This window comes from Notamacropus eugenii, chromosome 5 (genome assembly GCF_028372415.1).
Source record: "Notamacropus eugenii isolate mMacEug1 chromosome 5, mMacEug1.pri_v2, whole genome shotgun sequence".
Lineage (NCBI taxonomy): Eukaryota > Metazoa > Chordata > Mammalia > Diprotodontia > Macropodidae > Notamacropus > Notamacropus eugenii.
Genome location: NC_092876.1, coordinates 205,493,955 through 205,506,203, shown reverse-complemented (window position 1 = coordinate 205,506,203; position 12,249 = coordinate 205,493,955). Strand labels below are relative to the sequence as shown.

General features: G+C 37.6%; 1 protein-coding gene across 3 annotated transcripts in view; it reads left to right on the top strand.

Moving 5' to 3' along the window:
• Positions 1–12,249, top strand: part of DCLK1 (doublecortin like kinase 1) — a 405,519-nt gene that overhangs the window by 373,970 nt on the left and 19,300 nt on the right. For 2 of the 3 annotated variants that reach the window (XM_072611906.1, XM_072611907.1), the window contains one exon: positions 3,368–3,481. In XM_072611906.1, coding sequence (XP_072468007.1) covers positions 3,368–3,481 — 114 coding nt within the window. Of the gene's footprint in view, positions 1–3,367; positions 3,482–9,213; positions 9,288–12,249 lie in introns of all 3 variants that reach the window. The other variant, XM_072611909.1, reaches the window with a different exon arrangement.

The window sequence follows — 12,249 nt, the reverse complement described above, 5'->3', positions numbered from 1 at the left end:
AATAGTCATGAAATCATTGGTCCACACCTGGAAGGGACCTTTGAGGTTATGTAGTCTAGCCCCTTCATTTTACAGATAAAGAATCAGAGGCCCAGGGAGGCTAAGTAACTCACACAAGAGGTAACTTAACCAAGTCTATTAGATGGTATCAGTCAGTGGGGAACAAATACAAACTATGTCCTCAAACCACTTATTTATTACTTTTAAACTATATTCCACTCATAACTTCCAGATAGAATTTACAAATGGAAAAAGCAGCTCTGATTACTTATAAGATTTAACTATACTCCAGACAATAAAGGCATACTTTTGCCTGAGCAAAGTTCAAGACTTCATTTAAGTCTGGAAGAAAGAAAGATAATTTGCATCCCACAAGTGGGGCCTGCACCATCCCCAAAAGACCAGAGCTAATGGGGTCCGCCTACCAGACTTGCATAGGTCATTAAGAATTAGGGCTGGGCTAAGCCTAGAGATGAAAAAATAAGGGCTGAAGAGGGGCCTGAAACATAGTAAAGGTGAAAACATATCAACTCCACTTAGTGGCTAATAAGAGGCCCTAACACAAAGTCAGCACTTCATAAATGCTTTTTCTATTCATTTTCCCATGGAATAGGAGGAAAATGGAGAAAGGCAGATATGAGTTTGATGCGAGGGAATATTTCTTAACAGTTAGAGAGATCTAAAACTAGAATGGCTTCTCTAGAAACTAGCAGGCTTTTCCCCTCAATTGATATCTCCAGGTAAAGTCTAGATATTCTGTTAATGGGTATATTGTAGAGGAGGTTTTTGTTCAGGTATAGGTTGCACTAGATGGCCTCTGAAGTCTCGTTGAATTCTGGGATTCTTTGAAGCCCGAATTAGCTTTCTCCGAGATTGTTCATCATCCAGATTGCCTCTGATATCCCATCTAAATCTGAGATTCTATGATCCCACTATACCACATTGCCACATTCATATAATAGAGAGCTTCCAGCAACTCTTTAAAATGTTATAGACAAATTGCTGATCTAGATCTGTGGAGGAAGTTTCCACACTGGACGTTTGTTACTGAAGTCTCCCATCTTCCCCCTAAAAAAGTGCTACATATCAATGAGCTATCATGATTTTATTAATGTAATGTTCTTACTGATCTTTCTTTTCATGTAGAAATAGGACTAAACAAATTTTGCATAGGGAACAGTAACCATTTTTTTGGTGACAGAAATGGAGGAATTTGCATTAAAGAATAACAGGAAATGAGGGCAGTGAGGAAGGGAAATAAATTGGTGAAGGTCATTAAAGATGAGCTTGGCGGATGTCGGATTTGACCCAGTGGTAGCCAGTGTTGTGGGTTTTCTAAGAGAAGAGGGACATGATGTAAATAGCATGTGAGAAAGATTATTCTAGCAGCTGTGTGTAGGATGTTTTGGAGGAGGGAGAATCTAGAGGCAGCAAAGTCAATGATAAGACTGTTGCAATAGTCTGACCATGATGTGATGAGGGCCCGAGTTCTAAGGCATTAGCTGTGGAAAGGAAAAAGAAGGGTCAGATCTGAAAGTGAGAGCAAGACAAAAAAAACAAAACAGGAATTGTCACTCACAGTAACCAACTGGATGTTAGGGGCAATACAGAGGAACCAAAAGTGAACTCATTGAATGAGGCTGATAAAATGGGATGCAACTGTATTAGATTTATCCCTCTTCACGAAGGTCACAGATTTCCCCACTTTGGGAACCTTCAGCCAAGGATGATTGATCTTTGCTTATATAAAGCACTGACTCCTTACTAGAAAGAATCATATTTTCCAGATAAATGACGTATCTGCAGGGGATTACTGACAACTCTATGTGAGAAAGTCACTATAACTCATAATTTAGCCCAGATAAGCCTAGTGATAAATAGATAAATCAACCAAGATTCAAATTATGAATGCTTTTATGAAATCAAAATTCATCCTTTTCATCAAGGATGAATATCTACCTTTGAAGTAAGTGTTGAAAATGTTTCTATCTCCATCTTACAGATGGGGAAACTGAGACTCAGAGAAGCTAAATGACTAGCTCTGTCACCATGGGCAAGTCACTGAACCTCTAAGCCTCAATTTTCTCATCCCTAAAACAGGGATAATAAAGATTGTTTTGAGAGTCTAATGAAATAATGTGTATTTAATGTACTACGTAAATTCAAGCTGTTATTATTATAGCATGGTCACAACTATTCAGTGCTGAGAGCCAAGACTCCATCGTAAGCCTTTATTAGCATATCAGAGGCACTCCAGTAGTTTATTCCCATGGATTCTTAGTTGAATAGCATCTGTTAAAATATCATTACTGCTCTTGCAATCTCAGAATGCCCCCACGGTGTACAAACAATGAATTCAAACCGGATCCATTATGTAGTGGATCATAATAACAGGAGACAAGCTTTGAGATCAGCAAGGATTTAAAATCAAAAGAATTTTCTGACTATAATGTACTAAAGTAGATTGTGGAATCTCCTTTTCACAGGGTCTTAAGGTGAGGCTAGACACCTTTTGTTCTTGAAACACATAAGTGAAAGATATCACGGCACAATGGAGAGAGAACTGGATTTCGACTGAATTCAAATCCCACCCCAGACGCTTACCAGCTTTGTCATTCTGAGAAGGCCACTTAGTTTGTCTGAGCCTTAGGTTCATCATCTATAAAATGAGGGGGGTTGAACTAATGACCTCTGAGGTCCCTCCCAAAGATGTACGAGTCTGTTTTTTAAAATTTGTTGATGCAATGGGAAGGAGTCACTGATAGAAGCAATTCAGAAATCTACTCATCTAACCCAGCATTAGACTGCAGTTGTTCAAGCAAAGCCTGAATTTGTTCAGTGGCAGGGCACTGGAGCATACCAATTAGTCCCAGTGGATGGGAGTCAGAATGATGTGCTAGGAAGGTTACTTGAAGAGGCTCTTACATTAGAGAAATTATGGTTTTCATTGATTTCTGGGTTTTGAGATCAATTTTATATATTATATACATGCATTACAACCATATACTTTTGTTATTAGAAATTGTGTACTAGAAAATAAAAAGGTAAGAACAAGAAGTAGTTTTAAAATCATTTTGAGAATTATACCTGAGAATCAGAGAGACAGTAAAGCCAGATTAATTTTGTAGCATCTGCGGAAACACCAGTGGGGCCGCTGAGTTATGTTTCTAAGGGGGCAGTTTTGAGTTTTGTTATTTTGGTTGTTTTTTTTAATGGGAAGACAACACCATAGTTGACTTTTCCTAACATCTTGTGTTTTATATTTCAAAGATCACTGCTTGATCTAGAAGAAAATCTTTTTTTTTTTCAACCTTATTTTGCAATTCTCTGAGAATTTTTCCTTCTCTCTCCCTTTATTTCCTTTCAGGATGATGGCCTCCCTGAGAATGAACATCAGCTGTCAGTAGCTGGAAAGATAAAGAAGCATTTCAACACAGGCCCCAAACCCAACAGCACAGCAGCCGGGGTTTCTGTCATAGCAGTAAGCATCTGAAATACACAACTTGAACATTTTAAAAGGAGCCTGAGAGACAGGCTCTCCTAAAGAGACTCCTCCGCCAGTAGACATCAGCTTGGGTCATTTCTTTAGACAGCTCTAGCACTTAATGCAACAGAGGAGATTCTGGTTTCTGAGATGTATTGGATACTTTTTGCAGATGATTTTTCCCTGTAAGGCACATCATTAGCCAACACCTCCAGGGTGTCCTGCAGTATACAGCCATTTTATAATTCATTTTTAAGCAAAAAATCATCCCCTACACTGGACTTTCCACCAAGATAAGTTTTTTTTGCTTTGATGTCCTTCTGCCAAGACCCAAGGGAGTGAGGGGGAAGCTGAGTAAGAACATATTGCAGGGAGAAACTAGCAAAAAAGAAAAAGCTCACTAAAGCTAGTTGTGCCAGGCATAAATGATATCCAGTAGAATGTTTGTGCAGTCAAATTTTTGGTGAAAAAAATTCAAATGCTGTGAACACCAAAAGGAGTCCCAATGGCTTGTTGCTGCTTATAAATTGTCATTCTGATGGTTGAAACTCTTTTAGTGTTTACCATTTTTGAATGCTGCCATGCAAGAATTTTTTTTTCCTTTTGCATACTTTTAGATATACATGACACGCAATTTGATAGCAGCTCTAGGCAAAGATTAAATTGGACAGAGAAATGAGGAAACTTCATACTTGCTTGTGTCACATTCTAGTATAAATATAGTCAAATCCCAAATTATTGGAATTTCTAACATTTCCTATTTTAAAAAAAAAACTTTCTAAATTTCAGTGGCACATTCAGTATGAAAATAAACACTGATGTGTTTTTCCTTTCCTGGGATGATACATGGGAAAGAAGTTGATAGTATGATGCATTAAGTTTGAGAGTATGCGTGCTTCTGAACAGTGCCCATTTTCGTAAGAACAAGCCTGAGTTCTTAAATATATCTCTGGGTGTTTTTAACTTTTAAAAAAATTCTCCTTAATCTTCAGTAAAATGATTGAGCATGAGATAAAGTTAAAGAAAATGAAATACCACACTAAACACGAGTCTTCCCATATTTGATTGCTTCTCAGTGTTTGTTCCAAACTCCCATCAATTACAGATGGCACATATGTACACTTTCTCATTCTGTTCCCACTTTCATGTTTCTAGCTCAACCCCTTCCATGGTGGGTTAAATCAGCATGATGTAAACTTAACTCAAGGACTAAATCTGGCTCATAAGGGCAAACTGGTTGTACTGAAAAAATGCATACTCCTCAGATGATCCTTCAGTATTACAAGGATTTCAGATTTCAAGCTGTGCTTCTTACCTTTTCATTTCAGTTTTTCATAAAAAAAAAAATTGCCTTAGTGCAGAAGCATATTGTCCCTCTTGTTTTCTGTGCTCCTCAGCTTTCTGTCTTTAGTTAGTATTGTCAATATATTTTTAAAAATAATTTCAAAATAATGTCCATAATATTCTCCCAGCACTGAAATTTTGCATACCCATTTTTCATTTGAAATGCAAGCCTATTTATTCCAAAGTGATTGGAATTTTCTTTTGATACGGGCCATCAGCTCATTTTTCCATGAGAAATACTATTCCACTGCTCTTTCAAAGGAATCTCAGCTTCTAGAAATGATGCTTTTCATTGCCTATTCTTTTCTTTTGGTTTCTTTTCTGTTTTGTTTGGTTTCTCGGTTAAACCTTCCTCAGTTGTTCACAGTAGTAATGGCAGTTTTGTAATGTCTAAAGATAGCAGCGTATCTTTTCCATTGACAGACAAAGAACTAATAGGGTGGAATGGGGACTTCCATTTTTGGTCGAATCTGGGGAAATTCTGGACTCTTATCCAAAGAGATTTATTAATCTTCCACATAAGCAGCATATAAAGATAACACATGTTTACTATAAAAGAATACTGGGTACATTGACATAATTTTTTCCAAATATTATAAGACTAGTGTGATTATAAATACCAATTTATCAGTTCATCAGTAAACACTTTACTTTCCAAAGGGAAAGTATACTTATAAGTTGCAAATAGGTTGGGCAATGCTGAGTAAGGGTGATATACTTAAACAGCTTTAAATTATGCATTATTATTATTATAACAAATCTTCTTTTAAATGATTTTCTACTAACATCTATAAATTAATAGAAAGTCCTTTAGAGACAATCAATTTAATATTTAATATTACAAAGTATTGGTGTAAAGCTCCATGACTATTTTTAAGAAAAATATAGAATGCCAGACAGAATTTAGTTAGCCACTTTATATAATAAGCCACTTAGCAATGTCTGTATGCTGGGTGCTAATAGTGAGTATATCATATATGCTCCTGTCCTCCCATACATATGTACATATCTGTATTTCAGAGGCGGTATAGGCAACATGACTAGGAGAGGAAAGAAAATTTTCTGATGTAGCATTGGGCAAGTCAATGAGTTCTTTAAACCATCTTTTCCATTTTTTAAAAGAAGTTACCCTACACTTCAGATGGTGGCATAAGGAAAAAGTATCCTAAGTATGAAATACCATCCAGCTAAAATTAAAGCATAAAGGAATAATGCTTTAGTAATCCAGTCCCCCTATTATTTCTTTAACAACTGTTATGTGCAAGGTGCTGTGTTTAGTACTGGTAATAAGCATAATATAATCGGAAGGCAGAATAAATGTCCTTTGCTAGTGGTTTTTTAGTAAGTCCCATCTGATATTGAATTTATCATATATTTTGTTTTGTTTGCCCTTGGATTCCCCATGCCCTCCACCAGCAGGAGATGCAGCTTATCTGTAGCTTATAGTTTTAGACAGTTTCTTGGGACGCTGAAAATCCAAATGACTTAACAAAGTCCTGTCAGTGGCAGAACTCAAACCCAACTCTTACCGACACCAAGGCCAGCCCTGTATTCATTATACCATGCTGCCTCTCACAATTGAATTATTAATCTAGCTAAATGCTGAGAAGTTCCTTCTTCAGTCAGTATTAACTTTTTAAAAAATAATTTTTCCATGGATTTCGGCGCATAAAGATATTTAGTCAGAATATACTAAGTAGCTTTGAGCCCAAATGGAATGTCTAGTCTGGCATAGCATTTTCCTTGTTACTTATTCATTGCCAACATGTTTTAAAAAAAAATTTCCAGTTTCATTCTATTGATTTTCTATGAATTATACAACTTAGTTCTAAGTATCTTCAACCCATTCCCTTCCCAAGTTTCTTTTTTCTTGGGTTAGGGCATGCTAGCCACAACTTTTCCAGAAACTATTACTCTAACTCTTTAAAGTTTCAGTTGGAAAAGATAGCAGTCTAAGGTGATCATTGGTTTAAAAAAAAGAAAGTGAAAGCTGAGGTAATGTGGACAGAAGCAGGGATGGTGAAGCCCTTTGCTAATGCCACTTGGTGACTGTCATTATTTTGCATCCTCAGCACCTTGCACATAGCAGACACTTAGTAAATAATCACAGAATTGAATTGAGGGGTGGGGTGGAAAAGAATGTTTCCCTCCAAAAAATGAATTGGTGCCTTTAATTTGGACTGGTGCCTCTCATCCCTAAATTAAGAGATTGAATTACCATTTTTCTATTTGAAAAAGCTGTTTATAAAACTATAGAAATATTTTTGTACTGTGTGACCATATTTCTTCTGTAAGGCAGCAAGAAAAGGGGCTTTTCTTGATTACCTTTGCAATAAACATACTTCAGTATTCGAGGAAGTTATTCATTTCAAGAGTACAGTTAATTAGGCATTCTGCTTTCCCCACTGTTAGCCTTTCTTGTTTGTGGTGTTAAACCCTTGTTGGGGTTTTTTTTCTCTTTCTTCATTATTAAGACCAAAGAAAAGACTAATTCCACGAGTTTCAATTGTATGAAATCCATGATTTTGGCTTAGGGAGCAGTGGCCCAGACTAAGGCCCACAAGAACCAAGTAGAACATTTCTGAAGAGAGAAGCTGCCCTGATAGCTTCAGGTCAGCCAAGGACTCTGGGGAACCAACCGCTGCTGCCTTTCCTAATGCTCCCACTTTCTGCCTCCCAGCCCCAGAATGCCATTGTCTGGAAAAGGGACTCTCACTGCCTTCCCAAGGAGTTAAGCTGTGAAAGAGCAAAACAAGAGACCAGGGAGGGGTGAACAAAGGATTATTAAAATGCAATCTGGGGACGTAGACTAGAATTGGAGATGACATTTTAACAGTGGACTTTTCTTGGGCTAAGGGAGGCGAGGCCGCAGGCTTTATTAGATTTGCTGAGCTTGGTGGAGGACCTATGACAAAGCTTTCTCTTTCAATTTATTCTTCCTCAGTTATTACTGTTTATCATCTTAACCTCTAATCTCCATAGTACCTAAAAGAAAATTTTTGAATTTTCCTTATGCAAATAGGGTAGTTCAGGCTAATTGAACAAACCTCTTCTAATCAGCTAAAAGAGTGCCACCAATAAAGGGGAGAAAGGCAGCAATAGGGCTTCTCCCCTATTAGCGGGCTCCCGTTGTCCTCAGTTGGCCAGTAGGTGGCAATAAAGACCTAGCTGTCTCCAAGCTATGAAGCTATACACGCCCTCATTTTCCCCATAAGAAATAACCTTTGAATTTTTCTAAATGAAACAAAGTGTACTTTTTAAAAATTTAAGCTTAAATCTTAACACTTGTTCTGTGGACACTAGGTAAAATGTAATTTATAGCCAACATGCTAAATGCCCACCATGGTACGACTAGCACAATTTTAAAAATATCTTTGCGAATTTCTAGTTGGAAACTGTCATCAGCCTTGCACCAATACTACATTTTAAATAAAGCATGCGGGAGCTTTTCTCTAAGGAAAAGAAATGGAAGCTATTGCCTCCTCTGTGGAGACGAGGAGGAGGAGGAGAGAAGAGAGCCAGAATATTTTTGTTATGAAATACTTTTTCATGAAAGTGGGTTGTTGCTTACTCTCTACTGGCCCGGTTGCTAGTCTGTTGTTACTGGCTGATCAAAGACTCCTAACAAGAGATAAGCCCCCCAAACGGACTGCTTTAAATATACGCATATGTAGATATAAGTGAATGGACAAATACTTTCATTTCCTTTGTCCCTTTTTGTCACAGGGAAAATGTGGTGAATGTTTTGTGTTGTAGCTTTGGACTTCAAACTATTATTCAGATTCAGGTATAAAGGAGAAAGCTACTAGTCATGGCCAATTGGCTCAGCTTTTGAAGGTTAATGCTAAAAGAAAGGAGAAAAGAAAGAAATTAGAGTTACTACAATTGACGGGGCTCCAGAACCCGATTCTTTTCATCATTTCACATTCCATGATTATAAAATAGTTCCATTTAAGCTTGGGGGCGTGTGTGTGTGTGTGTGTGTACACTGTTGTCTTAGGTGGGCTAGAGCTGATTTCATTATTAAGGTTCCTCATTTAATTGGAATATATGATTTTCTATTCTCTTTCCATAGTGAAGAGCCTTTGATATATTTTCAAGTGAAAGTTATGTTATTAGATATTCAATTGAATGAATGAGGAGTACCTGTTTTAGGATCTATTTCAATTCAGAGTAATTGGTTCCTAATTTACTAGTATCTATAGAAGAGGTTAGTTTCTTCTTTTTATTTTTTAATTTCAAATGTATACATTGATCATGCTAGCCACCTTTCTGATATGAACAGTACTAAAATGTGTGCACTGAATGAGGAACGGCTTGGTCTGGAGTCTTGATTCTTTAGCACAATGTCGATCCACTGAGTTGCCCCATTTCTCTCTGCTCAGCTGGACCACGGGTTTACCATCAAGAGATCAGGGTCTTTGGACTACTACCAACAACCAGGAATGTATTGGATAAGGTATGAGATGGTGCAGCTCCAACAGTCAGTGTTTCCATGGCAACGTGCTGGCAGTCTCCATTAACCAGTTCCTTCAGTGGATAAACATGCTTTTGATTTGTTATCCAGTCCATATGCTGCTTTATCAGTTTCATTTTAATCTTGATTGAGATGCCACACCCCCTCATTCCTTCTCTTCACCCATTATTCACACTGACATTGCCAGCTTTCTTTCCATTGCACATGCTCAGTATCAATTTTCCTTCCTGTTAAAAGGACAGTATATTTAGTGTTAACGCCAAAGCATTTTCCCCTCCGTTGCTGGTTAAAGCATCTGTTTGTGACGCTCTTCTGTCATTTAACAAGCGGAGGAGCCAGAGTGCCTTAGTCTGTCTTCTTCTCTTCTCGTACAAAACGTAGAATTATATACTGTCATTTTAAACCATCAAGCACAATCTTTACCGTAGACGGAACAATGCATTTGCACATTTAGTACTAGAAGCTCTTCAAAGTACAATGAGTTATACGATGCATTGTGTGTGTTGGTAAGCTTGTGTTTTTCAAACCCTCCACATTTTTTGTTACCTTTTTTCCTTTTGAAAACCCTCTGTGTAGTAGCTATTGCATGATTTTTATTTGAACATTTTGTAACTGTCAGGGGTTGATTATTTTAGGTGATTTGATCTTTTCAATCAAAGGGGACTCTGGGAGGTATCAACTTTAAAAAAAAAAACTGGGTTAAGAATTCTGCTGAGACAGATATTCTTAGAATCATTTTCTATGCCAGGCAGCTTGCTCTGGCATTTCCTTCAAGGGGCTATTTGCTATTTATGTTCCTCTAAGTGGTCCATGAGGAGGATTGGCTTTTGATGGCTTGAGAAACTAAATGAGAATCCCTGGTGAATATCATTCCCCTGTACCTCTTTTTAATGGAAGTGGAAGGATATCCATAAAAAGCTATAAAATATCTAAGTTCAATACCAGCCTTGTATTTGTGTAGCAAAGTATTCATCTTCAAATGTTTGCAGGATTGTCTAATCTGCCTGACCTCTTTTCACGAATTAGAGGACAACAATCTCGCCTAAAAATAGCAGCCCTGCTATCATTATTACCTCTAAGTGATTATCACCAACTTTCCCTCCAAAATTAAATAGTCTAACCAGGGAGCTTCGGAGAACAATAAAAGGCTCTTTTGACAGACAATCGGAAAAATACTCCAGTCATGCCTACTTCATAATTTAAAGCAAAATAGACACAATAATATTTTTTCCATCGGTCTTACAATGAAGTGTTATTTGCCCCTCATGGGCTAATATGCCCATATGTCAATGCAGTCTTTAGTCAGTGGAGTGAAGTAGCTTAAATAGATGTGAGGAGAGCATGGCTTTAAACCACTTTTGTTTTCTGGTGAATTCACTTGTGAGTTCACTATGCTCCATCACTAATAACATATCTGTGTTTAACTGCACCTAAATTCTCCCTCAAATGCATTAGCAATTCATAGGAGAGAAACAGACAAGTAATTTTAAAGAGTACAACCACTGTTTAAAAAAAGAGAGAGATGATGTATGTATATGTGTATATACATATATATGTATATATATAAAACCAAGTTTATGAATAGAAATCTTGCTAGTTCCAGAGAGAGTATAAGCTTCCAGCACCTGAAAGTCAATATTAATAGCCAAGTATAGCATGCTGTTTCTAATAGATCTTTAGCATCACCTCGATTTGGGATGGGGGGGGCGGAGATAAAGGGCAGGAGGAAGTCACCCAGGAAATAAATAAATACTATAATATAGAAGAGGCCATTTGACTAAAATGCTTGTAATGGTTTCCATCAGCTGACAAAATGACACATCCTTGAATAATGGGCTAGAGCAGATGGGTGATAATCTCTTCTTTCCACCATACATAAACTGCTCAGTTTTCCAGCTGGGGGCAGTAACAACAATGTTTATAGTTAATGCTGTTCTAAACAGTGCACCCAGTGTGTAAAGCTAAATTGGGAAAATGATGCTAAAAACTCATAGGCAAATATGCTTAATTAGGAAGTTTTATAAGGCTGTTTAGCCACAGAGCAAATGCTGGATGGGAACTGATTGCAAATGCTTGCCTTTTATCTCGATGGAAGTGGGAGCATTTGTCTAACCACCATGGTAGCCAACTTTCTAACATAAACAATCATTACAGTAAGAACATTTTCACTCGGTGATTGTTATGTTTACAAGTGCTCGTAGCTGTTGTAGCCTTCTATAAGCAAAACACCAGGGAGTTCATTCCTACTCTTTGATAAACAGCTCACATCACTGCACATGGTGTACAATCATCTCCTCTGTATGCCCAGAATTTGAATTCTCCCCTCATTTACTTGTTGGTAGATGCAGGGGAGAACCATGTCCCTCTTTTTCTGTCTCTCCTGCTCCTTAATGGAGCACCTGGCATTGTTTCGTGTTGGGAGCTGGGTGAGCCTTAGCTGCAGTATAACTCCTCAAATTAACCCCAGAGACCTTTCTTTCCCCTGCTCATAGGCTAGACATCACCCCTGTAATGAGCTTCTTGTCCCATTTCTGGACTTTTGATGTTGAAATTGCCACTATGTTCCAGGACTGTGGAACTACTAAAAGAGAGAGAGCATTTCTGTTCTGTTACATTTTCCCCTTCTTGAGAATATTTTTCTCTCCAGAGAGAGAGAGAAGTAGTCACACACATTTATATATCTCTCAAGTAAATCTGACACCGTGGCAGGTGGTGTAGCCTGGTAAATGGAGTGGTATTATAATGCACAGTGTCTTCAGCATGCAGAATAGCAAAAATACTAGAATCCTGGCAACCCAATTAAATGAAGCAAATACAAAAATAAGACACGGACAGAACCATTAAATGAGATCAAAACACTGATGGTAGTTCAATTCCTAAATATATCCCCAGCAAAATGTGTGTCTTATATTGGTGGATTATAGTAAAATACAATTGATGAGGC